Here is a 24,602-nt window from a genome sequence, read left to right as displayed (position 1 = left end):
CAGAGAAATTAATGAGACGTCACAGTGTTGGGAAGTATTTGATAGAGCTCTTTACACTGTAAATATATTAATATGCTAAGTCAGACTCTGAAAGCCATTCGAGGAATTCTCCTCCTCTGTTACGTCTGCTGATTATCAGCAGGCAGGCTGCACCCACGTTATGCTCATACTACAAAGTCCAGTCTGTAGCTCCAATCCAAAGATCTGTCTCCTCTCTGTCTCCTCTCTCCCCTCTCTCTCTGTGTCTCCTTGTCTCCGTGTCTTCTTTCTCTTGTCTCTCTCTCCCTCTCTGATCCAGCTGCTCATTTGGCAACAGAGCAAAGAAATAAATAAAGTGCTTCGGCAGAAGGAAGGCTTCACTGGGAGGATTGTGGGCAGAAGGAGTGCGATGAGGATTTGCTGAGGGGTTTTAAAGACAGTTTACTTAAATGAGTGTCTTTTTTGGCTTAAAACATCACTGGGACATTTGGCTTAAGGCCACTACTGTCCAGTAATGCTTTCAATGGATGCTGGTTTATTCGAACCGTGTCCTTGGTGTTATTTTTTTTTTTTTTTGTCATCTCTATTTAGCGATGTGTGTGAAAAGCAGCGTTTCATCTTCTTAAATGTAAAAGAAAACAAAATTGAACCTACTGACAACAGTATCTGTATTTATACTGAACAGAAGGAAAGATTAAACCTAACGATGCGACTAAAAGGCAGCTCCATGTGTGATAATTTGAACATTGAGAATTCTAATAGAGCTGTGAAGTAAAACCAATAAAAAATAAATCTCTTCTTACCAACAGGTGGGCTCGTCTGTCTTTTATTACCACATTTACATCATGTTAGATGGGCTTTTTCTGTTGTTGCTTTGCTCAAGAAGGTATAGACTTTGACAACACGAATACTTTGAAGGAATATTTTGGCATGTTGGTCTTTTGCTGCAGAGTTAGATGAAAGATTAATACTTAGCTCATGGTCCATTAAAGATGGAGCTACGGCCTGCAGCAGGTATGCTTAGCTTTGTAAATAAGACGGGGATAAAAGGGGGAAGCGAGATAGCTTCGCCATGTCAAAATGTAAAAAAAAATGTTTTATAAGAAAATCATCCCGTACAGTCACCACGTGTTATTTTATGTTTGAGTAATCTGTGCAAGAGCACAAATATAACTTTTTTACTTATTTTTATTTTTTTTGTACAGTGTTATTTCTTGACACCGGAGCAGTGACTTTTCTAGGTGCTGTCATCACAGTGAAGTTGCTAGGCAACCAGCCAAGCCTTTCCCAAAATGTCAAAGTGTTCCTTTAAACAGCACTGTTTCCCCCCCACGGGTATGTGGGACATTTTGAGCCATTTATTGGATGTTGACAGTGGACAGACATGCAAGAAACCGGGCACGGAGGGAAAGAGATGCAACGATGTCAACACCAGAGTAAACAGAGAAAAGAACAGGACAGAAAAGAGGACAACAAAATACTATACAATACTAAAGTACTGAATTGTAGCTGATAATTTGACCTTTATTTCAGAGCCTAAAAAAAAATAAAAAAAATGAACAACTATAAGCCACAAAAGATACCCTCCCACCCACCCACCCACCCACCCACATACACACACACACACACACACACACACACACACACACACACACACACACACACACGTGTCCCTCTCTGAACTCGCCCCCTTGGTAACTCAGGAACCGCTCAGTTAGTTACCATGACAACAAATCCCAACATGAAAGAGCGATCAGATGAATGAATCTGTAGCAGCCGCCGGTGCTGACTGTCAGGACCGGCAAGGTGAGAATAATGAGGGAACCTGAGGAAACCAATAGGAAACAAGCAGTTTGCTCTTCGCCACGTCATTGCACAGAGCTTCACGAGAGACGGAAAGCAGGTTCATCCACAGCAGTGTAACCTGCTGGTTGTGCTGCAAACAGAGAGGATTACTCTAGAAGACCTGATAGTGTTACACAAGGCTGATCCAAACAGTCACCTGCAGCTAACAGGAGGCCTTTGGCTGAAAACAACATTTTAGGAGTCATTTCTTATCATAAAGACAAAAAAACCTGATCCACAGCATTGAACAGCACATTAGAGCAGATTCAGAGTCATCACAAAAAAAAAAAAAAAAAAACACTGAATATAATTGTTTTTTCCACCGTGTACCCCTTAAACAGAGACATTCAAATCAGAGCCCTGACCACATACAAAGAGTTGATTTGTTCAGATCTTTAAAAGTTCAAAATGCAGTCAATGGACTTATCTCTATCCTCGTCCCGCTAGATCACACCATTAGTCATAACATTTTATTTCAGAGACTGAAAAATGTCATTAAGATGAAAGGCTGGTTCAAATTATATCCAAATAGATTTGAATGTGTTCATATCAACAATGATTCTTCAACTAGCACTAAACGTAGTGACGGAGTTCCACAGGGTTCAGTGCTAGTGCATTATACAGGTTTCCCTTTGGTGATATAAACAGGTAACACTGCACAAATCTAAACCGTTACACAGATGACACCCAGTTATATCCATCTATGAAACAAATCAGTTGATGACACTTCAAGCATGTCTAAAAGACACAGCTGTAAGAAAGTAAAGTTCTGCTGTAAGGACTTTAATGTGTTAAGTGCCATGAAATAACCCGTGTTGCGATTTGACGCTATACAAAAATTTTTTTAATTGAACTGGATGACCAAGACAAAGCTAAAGTTATTTTATTTGGCTTTTAACACATTGATATTCCTTATCTAACTGCATAGCAACCACTGACTGTATTTGCATAGCTAAGTGAGGTAACACTCAGACAATACAAATGTAAGATTGGTAATATATGATCCATTTGGACTGAAGAGTAAAAGAGGTAATAAATTATGATTGAAATATCTTCAATGAGACGCTGCATAATGATCATGTAAACTGGGCAGCTTAAATTGGAAAAACACTGTGCTAATTATGTCACAGTAAAAAGATAGATAACTTTACTCGGATTAGCATCATCAGATATTCTCCACTCATTCAAAAATGCATAAACACTATTCTGAAAAACGTAGTTTCTCTCAGTGTAATGTGTAAATAAAGTAAAAGGAATTTACAAAAGATTGGTAGATATTGTTCATTTACAGCATTGATTGCGATTAACTGGGTAATGCTGTTTCCTAGCAACCAGTTTACACATAGTCTGCATTCAACATTACTTAAAGACCCCTTTCAGTCATGTTTAAAGAATAAATAACAATAATAATAACAACAACAAAACATGAATTTGAAAACCGTATTATAGTGTCAAACTGCAAACATAGATCATTCTTCACAGTGAGGGTCAAACAGACAACAGAACTCCAAACAACCAAAACAAGTTTTTCAGTAAAGTGGACTTTATATCTTTATATATTTTAGTCGTTCACTAGTTTAAAACAAGCCGGAAGTTTCCATAAACTTCACACAAATCTTTAGTTACAAATAGCTGTTGCAGCGTGATCCTTCTTCTGCCATGACTGAAAACCTGGGAACTTCTGGTTCCAGATCGACCACAGAGACAAACCTACCACCTGTAATTAAACTCCCTGACACTGTCACCACTTGAGTCACAGATAAGACAAGTTTTCACAGCAGACAGCCTAAAGATGCAGCCGTAGTTTCGCTGAAAACAGCGAGAAACAATTGATTAAAAACAGCACTCGGTGAAAGAATGTCGAGTTTACTTACTAACAACAAAAACAGCAACTCTGCGGTGTTGCCATCTGAAACGAAAGCAGCCAAATGTAATCCAGCCTTCATTCATTTGACTCTCTCTTTACGCCATGGCAACGGAGCAGATTGTTTCTGCTCGAGACGACCGAAAGCTTCAGAACAAGTGAGTAACTGGACCTGAAGCAGAGACGGGCTTGTCAAGTGGGACTCTTCCTTTGTGATGTAAACGCGTATGCAGATACAGATAACTGTTTTCTCAAATGATTATTATGTAACGTGGGGCTTTTTTTTTTTTTTTGATCCACAGCAAAATAATCAGCAGCCACTTTGATAATTAATTGTTTCAGGTAAAAAAAAAAAAAAAACCTTTAACTAGATCCAACTTCTCAGTTGTGAGTACTTTTTGATCGCACAGCCTCACGTTAATTTAAAATCTTTAGGTTTTGGACTCTTAAGTTGACCAAACGAACAATTTGATAACGTTACTTCAGGGTTGAAGAAATTGTGATGGACGTTACTCACTATTTTTCAACAGTTTATGAAGGGATTGATAAAGAAAACAATCCGCTTATTAATCAAATGATCTAAACCTCGTCAGAATGAGGCCTCGCCACAAATGCAAGTACAGACGTGGCGTTCACACTGACTTGAAGATGACAAGAAAAATGCTTTGCCCATACAGCATCAAAAAAAAAAATTAAAGCACGGGAGCCGACTCTGCACGAGGGGCGTAGTTACTTTTCAAAGTGAGGTAGTCCCAGTCCCACTTGCTCCTATAGCCTCTATAACAGCAGCCCTAAAGACCTACCGTGTCATAAATGAGAGAGAGAAGTCAGACTGATTTACAGTCTGGGTGCAGAGCTTCTAGGTAAAACGCCTGGTTAGTTTAAGCTACATGATGAAGACTTCCCCCCCACCTCTTCTTCTTCTTCTTCCCTCTCATTCCCCCCAGTGTTAAAGCTGGCTATGCACACTTGGTGCTCTTCGCTCACTGGAACATTAGACATGAGATGCTGCCGTCTGCATTACAGACAGCTTCCCACGCTTCCTTAAAGAAAATGGCAGCAGCAAATTCTGGAAAAAAATTTGCACTTTCAAAGTGGATTTGAAGAGCTGTGAAAAGCTTCAGACCGAAGCATGAAAAACGCATGGTTGATTCCTCTCAGCGGTGTGGCTCATGTACAGTAGAGAGACAGTGAGGGGAGGCAGAGTGAAGCCCAGTATGGCGGGGAGGGGGGGGGGGGGTGTAAAAGATGCTGCTAGTTTGTGGGAATGTGCATGATAACAACAACAAACAAACAACAAAAAAGAGGGGTAGGAGGTGGGGTGGGGGGGCAGTGCATGCGATCATATTTCCAACACAAATATCCAAAAGTCAGTGAAACCCTGGAAGCTGCAGGGTGGTTGGATGGATGAATGTATGTATGCAGGCTGGCTGGGAAACAAAGGGAAGCGATGCTGAGTGAAACAATGCATTCCAGAAAGCAGACGAGGAGCACCTACCTACCTTTGATGCTGCTCTACGTGGGCATCTTCTCTGCTGGAGCAGCACTCATTTCATTCATCATCAGCCGAGGGAAAAACTCCATTTCAATAAAAAAATAAAAATAAAAAAAATAAAAAAAATTTAAAAAAAAGTCTCAATGAGCGTTTGGCTTTAAAAAAAAAAAAAAAAAAATGTTGTATCAAATGGGTAAAAGCAAGAGGCTCATCCCAGCTCGACTCTTGCTCAGGATAACTATATTCTTTTGGTGTCCACAGACAGGCTGTTATGTCTGCTCTCCATCAGGGGGGGGGGAAAGACTCATGTTTTCATGTAGCAGCACGCTAGCCGGACGGCTAACGTAGCCCCCCCCTCGACGACGCTCTACCGCAAACCGGGGAGAAGAGAGCTGCTGTGCCCGCGGTTTCCCGTCATCTCGCTTGTGGGTTTTTTTTGGTGAGGATGATGAGGAGGCAACGAAAAGGGATGCTCTGAGGCTGAGGCAGTGACCAGGTCCCGTCGCTATCACTGCCTACGGAAGCCTGAACGGCACGGATTATACTGTCGCTTTTTTTTTTTTTTTTCTTTTTATTCTATTCGTCTGATTCAGGGGGGGGGGGGCTGATTTGATAACCCACTTTTGTCTGCTACTCAAACCCCCCAACATGCAAGATATAATAACAGTTACTAAGAATAATAATAACACTACATTTTAAGTACTTTTATGTAGTACTTTTTAAACACTTAAAATTGCGTCAAAGCTAAGTAGGCTACAGCAAGAAGGATAAATTAAAAGTGCACAGGCATAAAACAAAAGTTTTGTATGTTTTATAGTCAATCAATTGGTCATCAAGGTCACCATTTATTAGTTAATTCTGGCTTCACAATAATACTACAAATATGGTTTGGTCTATATTTAAAATTGTCTAATTGATATAGTTTAGCAAGGTTGCACTTATAAAAATAGATGTGACAACTTTATGATTTGTGTTTGTAAAGTAGACTTTATTGTTTAACCTCTGAGAGCTATTATTTATCAGGTTTTCTCAGACAGGTTTTTCTCGCTTCTTTTTACTCAGCTCTTAAACTGAGTGTTAGTGGACCAAGACTGTATTTAATAACTTCATAAAAGCAATTCGTTTTCAGACTTGCATGTATTAAGTAGATTGACGGTATGGTCTGCGTCATATGGAATAAAAACCACTGCTCATTCGTTGTCAGTGTAAAACACCTGCAGTCAAAATAAGCCACAACTTTGATTAGATGTTTGTTAAACATCTAATTGAACAGATTAACATTGATTACTATAATTTAAAAGTTTGTCCACAAATTAGTTAGAAAGGGTCTTGTAGGACCAAGCAATGCATTATACGAGAAGACGATTTGCTCTTTATTATGATCAATCTACTATTATGAGATTTTTTTTTACAGTCATCGGCACAAGATAGATATAGTTACCGAGTTTTTAAGTGTTCAGCACCAGTTTGATCAGATGTTGTGGTTTTCAGCTCCATCTAGTGGAAGCAAGTCAACACTGCAGGAAGTCCTTCAGGCGCCTCAGTGACCCTCAGTGACCTGGGTCACGTATAAAGCTCCCATTTAGAAGAGCAGCGTTGATACTAACTCGACGTTTTACCACTAAAATGACATTAAGACAAATACAAATCACACACACAAAAAAAAAAAATTCCAAAGATCTTCATCGAACCATTTTATTTTCTCGAGGACATTTATGAAGCCAGAAGGAAAATTCGAGTTTGTTATTATTATTATACACAATGTCAAAAACTATTTGAGTTATTTTCTGATCACCATCACGTCAACATAATGTACACACAGTACCACCTACAGTCACTGAAAGCCCGGGGTTTGGTGCAGAGCCTGGTTTTGCGAAGGCATCTCGGGAGTTACACCTTGATTTCATGACTTACGAGGACAAAGCTGACCCCTTTGTGAGGCCAGGTCTACACACACACACTAAAGACAATCCACTTTCCCCAGGTGAGACTCAATGTTTACACTCTTTCGGCAGATGTGTGGAGGAAAAAAAAAAAAATTGACAAGGAAAGATTTGAGACAATTCACAATTAGCCGTGGTCTGTCATCTCTGTGGAATGATGCATCGAGAACGTAAAATGGTACGGAGTGCGTTTCCATACATCCAGAAAACTCAGCTGAAACACTGTAAACCGCCAGCTAAGAAGAACATCCACACAAACTGACATTATAAAGCACCATTAGGCGGCTTTGTAATGAGGCTGCAGGAGTTTAACGTCTGCTTTTCAACTTTTACCAACACACGACTCAGTTTTACACACGAGGAAGGAAACTTTCAGGAATGTTAGAAAATAATTTGGAAAACCAAACGTTTACATGTACGTTCAAAACAAGACAGTTTAACAACAAATAAATGTGCAGATTTGTAGATTCCGATTTGTGTATAATAAGCATATTGAAATTTGCTTTAATGAAGTTGATTTTGTTTTGGAGTTCAGAGTTTTGGGCGGCAGACCAGCTGATTGCTTCACATCCAAATCTGTGGCTCAACTTATTTTCCCTAAAGACCTCTGATTCAATGATGGTCATGCTAATATTAACAGTTACCCAGTCAAAGGTAATACTCAATAACAATTGTGATCAAACAGATTTAAATTTGCTGTCCAGGAAGATGTAAGGTTGGTATTTTCACATTTTAGGTTTCCTAAAAGACAAGTTTCATGCTGACGACATCTTCGTTTCCTTGTAAACTTCTCAATGCTTTCTGTGCACAATACTTCGGATAAAAGGTCTCTTTAAAAAGATTTATTTTTGCTTTTTTCCCAGTCAACAATATACAGTCCTATCTGGTGCCTGATTAAACTCGTATAAACTACAGGAAAGGATCACAACTTTGGATAAAACTGGACTCAACCAGGGAGGCTAATTAATGGGTATCAAATCAGGAAACCTTTTCGAGCGCGGAGTTAATAAATGGCAGGATGACAAACTTAGCGAGAGATGTGCGGCTGTGATTTGACTCCATTTGGCGTCCAAAAAATAAGCATGTCCGACTGTCCTGTGACCTCACTGATGATTGTAGATCAACACTCCCAATTCTAAACTTCATAAAATCTCCATCACTATTAATGATAGGAAGCCTGATAAATACTGTATTTGGGCCACTATGTGGATTAAGGACCACTTCTTATGAGCAAAGAACAGATAAAAAAAATAAAAAAAATAACTGACAGACCAGGCTACAACACTGATAAACACCCTCATGCTTCACAGGAAAAAAAAAAAAAGAAAAAAAAGAAAAGATCACATGTTCAGCATACACACACGCACACACACAAATATTTTCAGATCCTCTGGTGTCATTTTTAACTATCATTCATCAAGAGTGGTCAGAAACAAACTGATGAACCTGAATCAACTTTGCGATCCAGCTACAAACGAGACAAAAGACTGGCTGCCGACAGTAGACCAGTCTTCAACTAAAATCACTTTTATGACGTTTATATATCAGCAACATAAATTGTCATCTGATGAACAACCTTTTTCATTTTGTTCCTCAGTTTTCTTCTTTGACATGCATGTTTCCCTCAGGGCAAAACAGAAGAGCACGCACGTACCACTCTTGGATCAATGATTTTTAAAAACAACACCAGGCAAATAGAGACATTTAAATAATTTACGATGTATTTACACAATAATCCATCTTATATTTTCAGCAGTGTCTTTCTCTTCTCAGCGCGTGGATGCATCTTCTAGTCGCCCATCTTTACTTTTGACGTCTGAAGGGAAAAAAGAAACTAGTTATTGCAGGATCTTGAATGCGGCTAGAATCATTACGTCCGCGCAAAATACAAAGGGTCAATCAAAAAGTTCAAGGATCGCTTCTGTTGTGTGCGAACGGAGCGCAGCACCGGGACACACGTGGTGCAGGGAAAAGATATAACCTTCGTGAGTTAGTAGTCCGAGTTACATCGCTTGATCGCGATCAGTCACACACAGTAACTACACAGCAACTGATTAGTCAGCTGCACACGAGGTACACGCGTGTTTTGTGAGCAGCACCCTTTGCGATTTCGCCGCAGCGCGCACATCCAATTGTGGGTCAAACTCAGGAAATCAGCAACGGAGACCCTTGAAATTCTTGGGAAAATCTGTGGCGATGACGCAACGAGCCGTTTTAAGTGGCATTCACGTTTCAAGAGGGGCAGAACGTTACTGCCCAAGACTGGAGGAGCCGCGTCGGGTCGGGGGCGCAACGAGGTTGGTTTTCTCGGACATTTGCGGGGTCGTGCGCCGAGAATTTGTTCCCCAGGGTCAGACTGTCAACACCCGAGTTCTACGGAGACGTTCTGAGATGTCTGAAGAAAAAAAAAAAAAACATTCAGCGCAAACAACCTGGACTCGGGCATGACTGCATCTCTGCTCTCCAACATGATAACACGGTGGCGTTATTGAGGGTTTCTCATCCTCGGTGACGCCATCGTAGCTCCCAACCACACCGACTACCTTCTTTCTATTTCCTGAAAAATTCTACGCCAAATTTGATGCGGTCCCAAAGTTTCACACACAGCAGCGGTCACAGAAACATGTGTAACCCCGGGTGCTGATGTCGATCAAGCGGTGTAACGTGAAATACTCACGAAGATTATTGCTAGCCCGTGCTCCGTCGCAGTGCTTCTCTCCGTTTGCATGCAACAGGAGCATTCTTGAACCTTTTTGATCGCCCCTCGTACATGTAACAAGACATTTGTGGAAATAATAACTTCTTTTTTTGCAACAACAACAACAACAGTCTTTTGTTGCTGACTCTTGTGTCAAGAGAGTGGAGAGATTCCTCCTCACGGGAACGAAATAAAAAGTGAAAAAGAAAACCCCAGCACGTCTCTTTCACCTGCAGAATGGCTACAATGACCCCGAACAGGCCGATTGCACTGCCAAAGATTTCCACGATGAGGATCTTCACGAAGAGGCTGGCGTTCTGGGCGTCTGCCAAAGCCGCTCCGCTGCCCACGATGCCGACGCAGATGCCACAGAAGAGGTTGGAAAAGCCCACGGTCAGTCCAGCGCCGAACATGGAGTAACCTGGAGGACAGAAAACAGTGAGTCAAAGGGCGTGATGAGTAATCCAAAGAGGAACTCGGTGCAAACATCAACCTCCCTGTTAGATCAATTTAGGACCATCTTAAAATATGACTTCCTTTAATCTCTTCTCATCTTTTTATGCAAAATAAAATGAAAGAATTAAATGTGGGATCTATGCGCTAACAACATTTTGTCAATACAAATTTGTTTTATTAAGTGTATAGAGTAATGCATATATAATATATAATATTTACTTAGACTGAATGCAGCAAATATCTATATTTTCATCACCGTCAACTAAAAGTAACAAACAAAACTTATAGCAGATAAAGTCGTGGTCGTACAAAATGTCACCAATCGATCTTCAGAGCTGTGACATTAGTGATTTTTAGATTAAAACTGTCTTGTATGTATTTTGGGTGACTTTTCCTTAAGGTTTTGCCTTCATCAGCTTCATGTTTTCTTACCAGCCTGGTAGTTTCGTGCGCCGATGGTCTCAGGGGTTGTTCCACTGAAGTTCTATAAGATGAAAGAGACTATTTTCAGAAACAACCACCCTTTTATTTCACCTCTTTCTGTCCCTTATGACTCAAACTGAATTTCACGGCTGTGCTGTTCCCCGTGCAGTTCTCCTTGCATCATTTACAAGTAAATAAAAGCAAAAATGTTTTCGTAACAATGCTTTGTTACTGACCTCAGCCATGTTGCTGATGACAATAGCCATGATGATCCCATAAATTGCAACAGCTTCACAGAAGATAATGCTGCAGGGGGACATAAAACCAGAGAGAAACAGTGTGAGAGAAAACACCACCTGTTACCAAGTATCTACAAAGTGTTGCTATGGAAATGTAATTCATTAAACACTGTGACAGTGACTAAGAGAAGCTAATAGATTATAAAATAGATGAGGGCCGTACAGAATCTGTTCCTGAATGAACCTACCTGACCAAATTTTTGGTCTTGATTCGTGGAGCCTTGACACCACCACCAATGATGGTTGAGCCAGTGATGTAGATCCCCCTGGAAAACAACAACAACAACAACATCAGCAAAACATGTTTTTAACAGAACAGAAAGCCACAGATATAAAAGGATTAAAGAGAAACACAATCAAAAAGCTGTTAATCATTCAATCTCCCATTTCTGCTGTGGAAATCAAAGTTAAATGCTACTTGAAGTTGGCTACTAGTGTCTAAGTTGAAATACACCATTTACACACAGTATAAACGCACATGTTCTGTCATCCAAATAGTTCTACATGCACCGAAGACACGGCGATAATGCCCACAACCACTAAAGGAGCCTATGAAGGTTATAGTCATTAGAACACACTGCCGCTGCGCATTTCTATCTAATGACATAATGGGGCGACAATATTATGACACTAATAGAAATTTTATGCTAAATGAAAATACAACTTCTGAATGCAAATCCAAACAGGAGGCTAAACAGGCAGCCAGCTCAGACGTGTTTATCTTTAGGAAATGTGTGGAAAACAACTTCTTACCAATTTACAATGATGGAAATATTACAAGACAAAGTAATGTGCATGATAGTCTCATGCAAAAAAAAGAGAAGTCAGTGACTCAGCCGAGAAACAAGAAGATCAACATTTCTGAGGGGTGAATCTGTAATCCAGCTACTTTCCGATAAGATTTAACCCACAACCATTGAACACCTCAACAGCACTGTGACCAGCATGTGTCTGTTTTCCAAAGTCCCACACATCTTTGGCTTTAGCTGGCTTTTATCTGCAGCTGTTCAGCTTATTCTGCATCAAAGGAAGTCAGTTAGGAGGAGCTCTCTCACTGTTCATCCTGGTGACTCAACGATTGCATTCACTTATTGAAGCTTCTTGATGCTTTTCATCTCTCCCATTTCTTCCTTCACAAACAAACAAAACCGAGCCAAAACCGAGCCAGACCAAAACAGAGCCAGATGCCTTTTTAAAAATCAGAAACCACACTTTAAATTCTGAGCACAAATGAGATGAGAGGGTTTCAGGATGGCGTGGAAAAACGACGGCTGCAGGTGCCTGGTGTGAATGAATCTCGGAGGCGTGCAGGCCATCAGCTGTAGTCTTTATGGTGTGTTCAAGTGCAACTTCTAACAGACGGCGTGAGGTGGTGTGAGGCCCTGAAGCTGTCAGGTTTTGTCAGTGGTAGCTATTTAAAGTTGGTCAGGGCCACTTTCAAGCTCATTAAAATGTTTTTGTATTAGGCAGTAAACTGGTATTAAGGCTTAAGACTCAATAAATAATTAAAGAATCTAAGCCCGTCAAAAAAACATACTGAAAAGTGTTCCAGTATTACAAACAGTAGGATTTTCCACTTTTACACGTCGTGTTTCAAGAGGAAATTCAAAAGGAAACTACTAAATGAAAAGTGTTGCATTTTAGGCCCTCAAGCACCGCCACCTTTCTCACACTTATGTCAATCAATAAAAAATAATTGACTTGCAACCTCTTTAAAACAGGAATTCAGTACTCTCAGGAAGCCATCAATTGGTCCAATAGTATGCAAGATTATGATAATGTTTTGTAACTATAACTACCTGAAAGCAGAAAGTAATATATACTTTCAGCTTTTGTTCCTGGTCAGTAACTCACCAGGCTGCTCCCACCACAGACAGAGAGATGGCCAAGCCGATGCCCAGATTGGCCCACATAAAAGGAGAAGTCTCCGTCAGGAACCTGCAAGTGAAGAAGTGCAACTTATTACAGCTACGCTTTGTGAGGAAACACTATCGGTATTAACGGCACCTCGTAGAACGAACATCTTCAGCTGAAATAACTGTAGATGAAGCTGTCGAAAGTTATGCTGCAGATATAATAAGACACCACCGTTTGTTTGCCTAAATAAAGTATAGAGGGAAATAAGTATAGAAATGTCTGACAACAACAAAGTAGACTTTTGATCTGTCGTGTAAAATCAAATTAGCGCTGGTGTTACACTATCAGAGGGAAAGTCAGGCCCTAGCAGTAGTCCTGCGCTGTGGTGGTCAGTCGGAAACCGTGTTGCAAGGCATTTTCAGTATTCTTGCGATTATGCAATCTGGGGAAAAAAAAAAAAAAAAAACCTGAGGCAGTTTTGTTTCTGCAAAAGTGTCCGTTTGATAGAATAACTTCAAAAAAAAAATGTGTAAACACCCCTGAAGTTCAGTCCTTTCTTTTCCGGCACGAAGGACGAAGGCTTCCACGAAGTGTCACAGCCACCACTGATCAGGAGACAGGAGCTTCGTGTCCAAAAAAAAAAAAAAAAAGACTTACCATGCTACGTCAAAGCGGAATCCAAGGTCGAAGATAGTGTAGCAGATACCTGTGGAAACAAAAAGAGGATATTTTTAAAAAAGGGAATCGAGATGTATATTTACAATGGAAATTGGTACGTGAAGCACAGAAAGCCCCTTTTAGTTCAGCCGTATACGTTTCTGCATTAATAAACCCGTCGTGTATAAAAAATAAAAAAAAAACACAGTCACACTTATTATGTCCGCGATGGAAAGAAGTTGCAGCTCCAGTGGGACGTCTCACGCTCACGTGAAAACCTGCTGCACTTCCTCTTTGCAAAAGCGTTTTAAAACTGAACAGCTGACATTATCTTAGGGTAAAAAAAAAAAAAAAAAAAAAAACTAAATAAGCAAAATAAAACACTGGAAGAAAAACAACAATCGGACAATTTTCTGTTCCAACTATGAGCTAATTGACGTTAGCTTAGCACCGCCAGCTGGACACGCTAACGTACAGACATTAACCGGGTCGCGTGTCTTAAATGGTAAACACGTGAAATTGAGATAAATACTCTGAGCGATAAACTGTGGCTTTGTGTCCAATAAATACGATGCGTTAATAACCTCGTGCATAACAGCCGCGAAACGCTCTCGTCCCAGGATTTAGCCGGGTCCCTACTTCTAGCTGTGAAGCGCACAAAACGCCCTGTGCGATGCAACAAACAAAAAACAACGACATAATCCTTGTTGAATAATCCCAATAGATCCATTATTTCACTCAGTCATTCAATTATTAGGGGTGATTTTCAGGGGGGGGGGGGGGGACAACCTTACCGACGATTAGTATGGTGCTCCAGAAGGCCAAAGTGACCCCCGTGTAAAGAATGGCGTGTCCGTTCATCATCCACTCCAGCAGCATCTATCCAGCGGTCCGACCGGCGGGATCAGCGAGATATACGTGGCCCTTAATTTAAACCCCGATGCCAGCGAAGCGAAGTAAACGAATATAACAACGAGTTTCAGTCGATAGAGGAAGGAAGAGCGTCAACGGGAGAAGCGGGCTGATGTCAGCTGATCCAGCTTGACAGGCATGTGACCGAGAACCGGAGGGCTGCGTTCGGTTATGGTTTTTGTTTGTTTTCTTCACCTCGCCGCTATGACCTCCCAAAAACAACAATAACAACGTAACACGGGTTATTTATCTACCGCCGCTGCTTACAACAACGTAGGGTTATATTTACAGTACACACGAAATAATAATTAAAAAAAAAAAAAAAAAAAAAAAAGGTTTGCAACTGAGCCATTTGAGTCACGTAAAGTAACTGAATGCGTCCTAAGAAGGCTGCATTCCACACCAGATACCTGCAGCGCCCGTAATGACCGCTGGATGTCGCTGTTGTAACACATATGAGTAAAGGTCGTAAGACTGCGATCCGTTGATTAAACCCATATGAAACTTAGTCACTTGTGCAATCAATCAATAATAAATATATTCTGTTGAAAAACAAAGACATTCCTAACAAATCAAGTCACTTTTAGATGTATTGCTGCGTAAAGAAGTGTTGTTTGGTTTTTAGTTGAAATGCAACAGTGCATCCCAATCATTCAGCACTTTAACAACTCCACAGCCTCAAATAATTGGTCAGTGTTATTATTTTATTTAGTAATGAATCCTGTTTGTGTATCTTCACCTATAATTGAAGACTAAATATTTTTTACGGAATCTTTTTAATGCAAGTCCTGCATTACAAACTACTGCTGTGAAGTTTGAAACATCTTGGCATGGCATCTAATGAAAAATGTTCAGACATAGCATCATGGGAAATGTAGGATCCAGCACGTTTTGAACTTGACCCATGCCAGGGGCTAGAAGTCAGAATATTTCCACATCTGCTGCTTTGACTTTGACCATTCTTTATTTAATAAACTATATCTCATGCGAATCCTAAACCTTTGGTGCCATACTAAATCCCTAAAGTATCAGTTTATTGTATTTTTGACATCCATTCCTCTATGAATGGCTAATGTGATGATCTACCAAAAGTTATTTTCATCTCAAGTTTTCTTCAGTGAAAGTTTATTCTCATTAAATTTCACTTCAATGATGTTCGCGTGTGCAACATGGACGTTTTTATGACAAAAAGCATTCAAAACAAGCCTGTGGCTAAAACGTGGGATATGCCTCTGTTGATAACAAAATAAAAGTTTTATGCTTGTGATGCAATAAAGCGTTTTAAGTCAAGCAGGTCTTTCAGGAGGAATAAAAGGGTGACAACAGCACAAATAAAAAATAAAAAATAACACTTTGCTGTGAAACTGGCAGCACAAAATTGGAAACACTGCAATCATCTGACTCTACACCATTTTTCTGACAGTGCTTCATATCGCCAAAGATATTGTTCCCATCCTCAATTTATAATTCCAGGCAATCTGTGTCAGATTCCAGCTCTGAGGCCACAGAAGTAACTGAGCTGTGAAGTTTCTCTCTGTCTTCTATTCCATCACAGAAATGAAATTACTCAATGAGGAATATAGACCCAGAAGTCAGCTCCATCACACCAGCTTGCGAAGCGATAGATTCAGTTCTTATCCATCTAAAGACCATATGGTATTCAGATGTAACGATTAGCAACAAACATTTGTCTCTTTTGTTGAATCATCGCTGCGCTTATGTGTCATCATGCATTTGTTTGTTCCCGGCAGCAATCTAGGAATCACAAGGAATGATCACAGACACCAGAGGCAGAGCAATAAAAATGGGGGTGTTAGCATTACTATTTCCCCTTATAAAAAGTTAAAAGCTAATTTTGTCCAAATGTTTGTTGTTTGAGCATTAAGCACAGCCCAGAAACAGCTGCATCAGAAAGTGTAAGACAAGTCACTTTCTGCCATCCAGGGACATTATCATGAAAGTGGAAAAAGATTTTGTATCACTGATCTGAGTCATTTACCACCTGTTGATTGAAGTGACGAATTTTTATGGTTTTGCTGACACTAGTATTCTGTACCTTTACAGTAAAAGTGAAGGGAATACTGATTACTTTTGTGTCAAACTGCAACAGTACAGCTTTGTTTGTGAAAAGGAAAATGTAAGTCTTTGAAGGCAGGTGCTTTAATCCCAAACATGCCACCTTCTACACAGAGTGTGTCACAACATTAAAAAAAAAAAAAAAAAAAAAAAAAAAAATATATATATATATATATATATATATATATATATATAAAGAGCAAAGAAAGAATCTGCAAAGAAAAGGAAGAATATTCTTCTTTTGTCGCTGTAAAAATGAGATCTTTGCCAGGTGTCTGGTGGTTGACACAAGACTGGTTATAATCAGTTCGTAATAAGACACCTTTTGAAGCCCTGCACCTACCAGCAATCTCAAAAGCATTCTTTACAGCTAAGAAATGAAGCTTCAACTTGTACTTCTCATTCAAGTTGTCTGAATGTTGCACTTAAGAAATTGCCTTAAAAGCAACATGAAGAATAAAGCTTCTTCCTGCAGTATCTGCCATTAATCTCCCATTATGTCCCATTAGCCATCGTATTGGAGCAACAGCTGTTGAATTTTTTTGGAGGGCAACCCGGGGCTGTTTTGCTCTCAACTAACTTGGCTGCCAGTCTGCACTGTGCAGTCAGGAGAAAAACAAATGGCTAAAATGCCCAGACTTTATATTTGTCTGCACTTTAAGCAATTTCAGATTTTCAAGGTGAGCTTATGAAGTCAGGCCGCCCAAGAACATGATCCCTCCTTGGCCTCCAGCTCTATGCTATTTGAGATAATGATTGTATCATGTCTTTTGTGACCATTAAAACCAGCATACAAATAATTGCTTTGCCAATTGACATTTCTGAGTGAAATATTGAAGATAATTCCCTAATGACTCACCATTACCTCATGGAGACTGTCCCCACATTACAACAGAGGTTGTTTGTGCAAGCAGCGTTTTATGACCTGTGAGGAGCAAAGAAAATGACAGTCACAGTCTGCTGGACTTTAACCTCGGTTTGTTTTCCGCTTTAAACTGATAGTCAACGCTTCTTTTAGTCATGACTGTTAACTGCATGGATATTATCGTCACCATGACAATGAAAGACCACTGTTCATTTTCATTTTCAAACTGAGAGGCAATATTTTCTTTGAACAATGAGCCTTCGATAACTTTACCCACCTATTTTTCTTGTAACGATGAAAATGAAGGTCAGTACAATTACAAAGCCAACTTATTTGTACTTTGGATATAAAAACAGGCTTCGGTTTAGAGTAAACACAACTTAAATATGAAGCGGATACATCACAAATAGTAACTTATCCATGGGTACAAATATCATCTTTAAATTGCTTTTAAGGATTAAAGCTTGAAAGCACACATACGAATATGTTATTCCAGGACAGCATATTGGTGTGAGATCCCTTTAATCTGGCCTTAAAATGTTACATAGTTTTCCTCCCTGTGTGCACCAGGAAGTTTTGTCTTACTGACAAAAAATTTATATTTTTCTGGTATGTATTGTTTAGCTCTGGTTAGGTTTTTCCTGCTTATATTCTTTCTTAATGGTCCTTTCAAACATGCCCCTAGCAGAAGTTTGTTTACTGGAAATGATTTAACTTAACTTTAACTAAATATCATAAGATAAAATGTTTCCCACAGGGATCAATTTAAAAGCAGTGGAAATCAATAAAGACGCTAAATACTTAATCCAGTGTCTCAGTCCAAGACCCAATCAGCATTCAACTTTGACATACAGCCTACAGAAAAGTGTCAACAGTACCAGTCATTGTACTGTTTTTTTTCCAAAGACGCCATCTTGCGCAGGCTGATTAATAATCTAAAATTAAAATGTGCCTCATCCTGCCAACTCATTCTGATCCTGATGGTGTTACCAGCGGGCTTCTGAGCGGTGTTGGTTACATCTCTGTGGAGTTGATCTTTGCTTATTCTGACAAGGAAAAATAATAAAAACAACCTCCATGTGACTAATACATGGCCATGGGTATCAGCAACAGCTCCTGCATGAATCCAATAAATATTCAATAAATATTTCAGTTTGGTGAAATCTATATGCTAAGAGATGACGACAGACCTGTTAATTCTGGTGGGGGCTGAAGTATACACAATAAACATTGAAAAATAATGTAACAAAAAATGATACCAGATCCCCCACAGGATAATTGGACAAAGGTGAGACAAGAAGGGGCATCAGAGCACCAGAGAAGAATAAATGAAGGACGAAAAGCTTTCAACATAAACTTTACAGCTAGAGATACACTGGGGTGGGAGGCTTTCCTGGTCATGAAATATATATCATTTCAAAGATTTTGTATAATTACATAACCAAGAGGTCACTGCGTAGGACTCAGCTCCACTGGCATGCTCTACAGTTATGACATTTAAGGCAAATAGAATTTATCATTCGCTACCGGCCTATTCTGTTCAGGCGACAGTGACAAATCTGCTATCAGATTTCTTATTAATGCTTTAAGCAGGGGTCCGTGATTTGAGACAGTGCTCGACAAACTCGGGCATCTCATTTCTAGCTGTAGACTGATTTTCTCGCCTGAAATGACCTGAAGGAAAAAGTCGCTGTAGATTGTACCCACTGCCCACTCTCATTGAGGTAATCTTTGCTCTGTGAATTGGTTGTCTCTGGCTGACCTTTCAAAAAACATTTAAAAGGACCTTAAATACAGTGTGCATTTGATGGTTATATATATGATATTGTACTTTAATCCCATATAAGGTAGTTTAAATGCTGCTGGCCCTTGACGAGTGCATTATGGACCCCACAGGTGTGTTCTTTAAAGCTGCTACCTCAATGGCCTTGAACTGAATAGTATCTCATAAATGACATTGAGAATACACGGTTAAAGAGCTGCCACCCTAAAACTAACACTCAAAACATTGTTTTTATTTTGGCACATTCTTTTCAATCTTCTTTCTCAGCATGAACACATCGTAAAGGGATTAAAAATTCATTTAGTTTTGGATTAATTTGAGTCTTTTGCCACGCTGGGGCCATCGATAAATCACACATAGCTGTCTTCTGTTTATGCAGCAACACCATACTGTTCATTAATTATCCAGAGTAAACACTTGTCTGCTGTGTTACCACAAGAGTCGGCATCAAGAGATGTTTGTTTCATTGTCGTCAAGAGACTCTTTATGGAGTGAGAATGGACTGAAAACTGCGGTATTCAATTTGTTGGCTGACGTGCCTGTGATCGAGACTGAGCGAAGAAATTCGGAAGAATTTTTTTCTTTTTGCAAAGTTGCGCAAAAAAAAAAAATGAAAGCAACTGTTTTTAATTGATAGATGGAAAACTATACTCGAACAACTGAGGAAACATGTACGGGCTAATTAAACTAATATAAACACACAGAAAGATGACATGCAATAACTAACAAAAACCCTGACCATCCCATCCCTGTCAGAGCTCCACCCTCAGCCATATCTCTTGGCCAGACTAGCGAGGAGCAGTCAGCAAGTAGACACAATAACTCAAAGAGAAAGAGAAATTAATGAACACATCTTATCTAATTAAACAAACTATGACTAAACAGCATAAACTCGATGACACAGTTCATTTAGAAAACTGTGTGGTGTCCAAAATCTGGTAATTATGAAGGCAATTTAGAGACCGCAAATGGGAGAATGTGTGAACCCTTAAACCTATACCTCTATTTTGTATGCTGAGTGTGGTGAGTGTGGAGAAATATTGAAATCCGATTCCATTTCAAGTGTGTGCCTGTGGATACGACCATCGCAGCAGGCTTAGTTTAAACCAAGTCGCTGACCTCGAATCTCGTCTGACTCATCCATGAGGTTTTCTGTTCGTACTCCTCAGTTTCATTCTGCTCGCCGCAGCCCTGGGCTCAGTTTGACCTCCATCCATTTCAGGTTGCTTTCTCCCAAACTACACATTTAATTTGCTAACTTTCAAGGACTTCTCACCTCAAACAGTGTAACGGTTGGACAGCCTCGAGCCGCAAAATGGCTAAATTACTTTGGACACTCAATCAAATAACATAACCTTTGTTCCACGCTGCTGTTTTCATAACAGAAGACCGATTTTGGGAGACTGATGTCAAAACACCCTGAACTTTCTTCATTATCTAACAGATTTAGATGCTCTGTGTTATTTTGTCTCCACTAGAATTCTGCATCAATACATTTTTGGCCTACGATTATGAGCGGTGGCTGGTCGGGGATAATACTGTGGCCAGACAACATTGAACATTTACAGTTTTTTTGGTGAAATTAACAAAATGGAAACTCAACAAATGGAAACTTTTTTATATACACAAGCAGCAGCAAATGTTTTTTTATTTTTTATTTTTAGACATTTTGCAGTATTTTCACAAATATTATTAGATATGTACAAAAAGCTTTTGAACAGCTACCAAATCAGCATCTATTACAGCAGCAGCAACAATTGTAACCTTTGTGATTTTAACAAAGTTTTAAACAGAGTTAAACAATGATTTCTTTGTGACCAAAGAAAAAGCTACAGTTTCTAGTAACAACAGCAGCAGTACAGTTCACCTCACTGTTTCCCTTGTATCCATAACACTCATCAACCCTCTCCGATACAGTCAATTTATCAACTGTCTAGTTTTAATCTCTACTGTCTAAAACTTGTACAGCGTTCAGTTCTCTGTTATCACATACTTTCCACATGTGAACTAGTTACAACCCCCCCAACCTGTTTGTCGTTTGTGATGTTTAATCCGGTTTTTGATGTTTGTTAAAGGCCTCTAAAAAGCCTACTGTAAGTAATAATCTGAATAAACAACAATATAACATTGCATTTTAGTTATTAGCGTGGATACAAATATCAATGGAATTTTGTAGTTCTGGTTTTACGTCATCTCTCTACAAAAGAAAATCTTAAAATCTGCATAACTGATGAGTTCACCACTTGTGGGCAACAAAAACAGGTCGTAAGCACAACGCCACGCACCCACCCTGTAAGAACATTTGAAAAACTTTTTAGCAAACATTTGCCTGTTTACACATCCAGCAGTTACAAAGCAACATTGGCACTAATTTAGTGTCCTGTTTGTGTCCATCCAGTGCATAACAGTCCAATAGTCACTATCTTTCAGATTTGATCTCCACCATCATCTGGCAAAAATTTGTGTGTCTTAAATTGATAAAGGCTTTACAATGACGCTGTTGACAAGGTCCGATCAAAAGTGGACAGCTCGGACTAGTACGGCAGTTCACACGTGGCGTTATCATGCGTCTCCACATGTGTCTCAAGTGACCACTTGTGGTCAGATCTCCCTTCCCCGCTTTAAATGCAAACAAACATGTCCATCACATAAATATATACAAGCAAATAAACACATGAGCACGTACAGAAACATGACAAGTGGGGAGTTGAAGTAACAGACATTGAACAAACAGACATCTCCGCTCACTGGAACCGCATTTTAATGTGGCATCAATTCGAAATGTATGATGTATTTCACGTTTGTAAATATCTTAACTGTTCAGTGAATCTGAGAGGGTCAGGATAAATGAACTGTGTGAGGGGGCGGCAGCTCTCACACAGCTGTGGTTTTGATGTGTGTTACAAATTAAATGGGGTGAACTAAAAAAAAAAACTGAACTCAGAGAAGATTTTGGTTAAACAAGCATCATGTACAGCCAGTGTTTTTATTCAGTAAACAGGTGCTTTATAGCCGCGAGTTTGCAGGTAAATCTCTCTTGCTTTCTGTAGAGATCAACTACGCTCTGCAGAATCACACAGGAGATTTTTCTAGTCACACATTTAAAAAAAAAAATGAGAACTGTTTATGTGGAGGGAGGGGGGGGAAACCCATCTAAAACCTGCTGTAACCAGGAAGCATTAACCATTTGTGATCCGATCACCCAAAGTCGTATGTTAATGTAAAAGTTAATCCAGTCCAATAAATTTGGGATGACCAGAGACTGGCATTATTATCAGACCCAAATTAAATGTGAATTTACTGTATGGGTCTGGCTACGATTCACTGGGGATTTTTTCTGATCATTGTATCCTATTGAGTGCAGACCTCAGGTTAATTTAGAAAGTTTTAGCCTTTAACAACCATTAGATGTTTATTGTGTACGAGACTCACCAAGCTGTGAACAGAGATCCTCCCCGAGAGTGAGCAGAGTGCGACAGCATGTCTGTGAATGACAGGTGGAGAATATTTAGGAAAAAAAATTGTTGGCATTGTTCTTGCTCCATCTTCAATTCCTCAGTTGCTAGCATTGCGACAACTGTTTGCTGATTGGTCCAGCCTTCACAGTAGCGGAGCAAACCTTCATACAAGCAGGGACTCCAGACTATCATCACGGGGACAACTGAAGCTGTGAGCAACAAGCGGGTGGAGACAGGCCACCAAATCTGTGCTTTCAGATTCAACATTTTGTGGACGGCCTGTCCAGTTAAGTGGTGGCTGTTGCAGCAGCAGATTATTGTGCAAGAGTTTGAAAAGAGATCCTCAATAATCATACATATGTGTAACAGTCCACATAACTTTGATCATGTAGTGTAAGACACAAATTCACTGATTGGTTGAAAGCACAGTGTCTTCTTCCTAATGTAAATCCACAGAATCCCCTGCTGGTACCCAAAAAACATGAATGTAATGTGCATGTGTCACTGCCTGAAGACTCAACATAACATAAAACCAGAACCTTTGTGTTATGTTTTATCTGACCTTATCACACTAATGTTAATCCATGCAACCGGAAACACATCACTTTATTGTCCTAAATGGTTCATACTCATTCGAGGCACATTTCTCCATATCGATGGCCCGAAGGTCCTTTGCATCTATGAATGTGTTTACACAGACACAGGATTCTGTAAAATAGCCCCAAACTAAGCCAGGTCTCTCTTGTGATGTTGTTGTTTGCATGTGTCCTCAAGTCTATCCACAATTTACATATAATAACCTAAATGTTGCCATGGAAACAGAGCATGTCTGTAAAGGAGCATAATGTAAAACATAACATTTTTATTGGTTCAAAAACCTAAAAAAAGTATGAGGAAATTTATCTGTCACAATATGTTCCCTTTTTCAAATTGTTTTCTTTTTTCTTTTCTTTTTCCATCTAGGTTTTTTATTTTATTTTGAGAAGTTACTGCAAGACTGGAAAAAACAAACAAACACACACATCGAGCAATGTGCATTTCATTTACGTGTATATGCAGTCCACTGTTTGATGCATTTCATATTAGAGAAAGCATGTTTTCTGTCTGTCTTTCCTCCCACTTTGTTTCCATCACATGGACACACTAAAAATACAAATGTTCTTTCTTAAGATGATGACACATGCCGAGGGTTACCAATAGACAAGGCAGAAGGCATAATGTTCCATTCACATTCATTAGGGCCCATTAACAAAGCTCCACTGAGGCTGTTTACATGCACACCAACACCTTGTTATCCTGAGACGGGTTTTGCCTTTTTCAGTTGATCCTAATCAAGAAATATGACATAATCCCCATTGTGAAAAAATGAGTAATGAGCTGGAATATATTACATAAAGACAACTATCATTGGTTATCATGCTTTCTCTATCCTGCCATTCTGTACCGAGAGATTTGTATTGGGATATCTAAGGTACATGCACCCGCTAGTCATACAATTTGTTTTTAATTAGATGTAAGCTTTCACAGGAACAAAATAGTGCTGTACGATCCATCACTGACATCATTGCGTGTATAATTCTGTCTGTGGATGCTACAGATGCTGCTTCCCTTTGCAGAATTAATAATGCGTTCCATGTACTCCTAGCCACACAAATTAACTATCTTTAGAAAAGTACATGGAGTCTCAATAATAGGCAGAAAGAAAATATGTTTTTGCATTAGTTACCGGCTAATCGACTGTGCTCACGTAATGTTGTATTTTATTTCGAAGAATTGTTGTTTAAATCAGGTTCATTGGTTTGTTCATCTCCTGACTGTTGATGTAAACACGAGAACACTAACCTTGTTCTCTCTTTAGTTTGATGGCAAAATACCAGATATTTCACCAATAATCCAGGTGTGTTTCTCTCAGGCAATCATACTTTCTCCACCTGAAAGAGACATTTATGATGTTGCAGTTTCAAACAGTGTTACAGTCACATGGGGGAAGGA

The 24,602-nt window shown here is 39.5% G+C and overlaps 2 protein-coding genes across 5 annotated transcripts in view; both read right to left on the bottom strand.

Moving 5' to 3' along the window:
• The window catches only part of b4galt2 (UDP-Gal:betaGlcNAc beta 1,4- galactosyltransferase, polypeptide 2), a 163,954-nt gene extending 158,262 nt beyond the window's left edge, over positions 1-5,692 (bottom strand). Inside the window, exon 1 of one of the 4 annotated variants that reach the window (XM_069157679.1) lies at positions 5,187-5,692. The gene's annotated coding sequence lies outside the window, so the exon portion shown is untranslated. Of the gene's footprint in view, positions 1-3,698; positions 3,970-4,491; positions 4,586-5,186 lie in introns of those variants that run through there. The other 3 variants (XM_069157676.1, XM_069157680.1, XM_069157677.1) reach the window with 3 other exon arrangements.
• A 1,172-nt stretch (positions 5,693-6,864) lies between these two features.
• atp6v0b (ATPase H+ transporting V0 subunit b) lies at positions 6,865-14,578 on the bottom strand. Its single transcript, XM_069157675.1, has 8 exons — positions 14,311-14,578; positions 13,517-13,565; positions 12,857-12,940; positions 11,191-11,268; positions 10,940-11,009; positions 10,713-10,764; positions 10,055-10,245; positions 6,865-8,942 (listed from the first exon to the last, which is right to left on the bottom strand). Exons 1-8 carry the CDS (start codon positions 14,393-14,395, stop codon positions 8,916-8,918), a joined length of 636 nt encoding a protein of 211 aa, XP_069013776.1. The 5' UTR covers positions 14,396-14,578; the 3' UTR covers positions 6,865-8,915.
• Positions 14,579-24,602: the final 10,024 nt, after the last annotated feature.

This window comes from Embiotoca jacksoni, unplaced genomic scaffold (assembly GCF_022577435.1).
Source record: "Embiotoca jacksoni isolate LCO1_2020_lvr unplaced genomic scaffold, fEmbJac1.0.p SCAF_22, whole genome shotgun sequence".
NCBI classification, from domain to species: domain Eukaryota; kingdom Metazoa; phylum Chordata; class Actinopteri; family Embiotocidae; genus Embiotoca; species Embiotoca jacksoni.
This window is presented reverse-complemented; position numbering and strand designations above follow the sequence as displayed.

Coding starts and splice junctions, on each gene's coding strand:
- atp6v0b (XM_069157675.1), bottom strand. CDS start 14,395: ATGCTGCTGGAGTGGATGATGAACGGACACGCCATTCTTTACACGGGG. Junction 10,765..10,939: donor TCATCAGCAACATGGCTGAG/GTCAGTAACAAA, acceptor TTCATCTTATAG/AACTTCAGTGGAACAACCCC. Junction 10,246..10,712: donor CGCACGAAACTACCAGGCTG/GTAAGAAAACAT, acceptor TCTGTCCTCCAG/GTTACTCCATGTTCGGCGCT.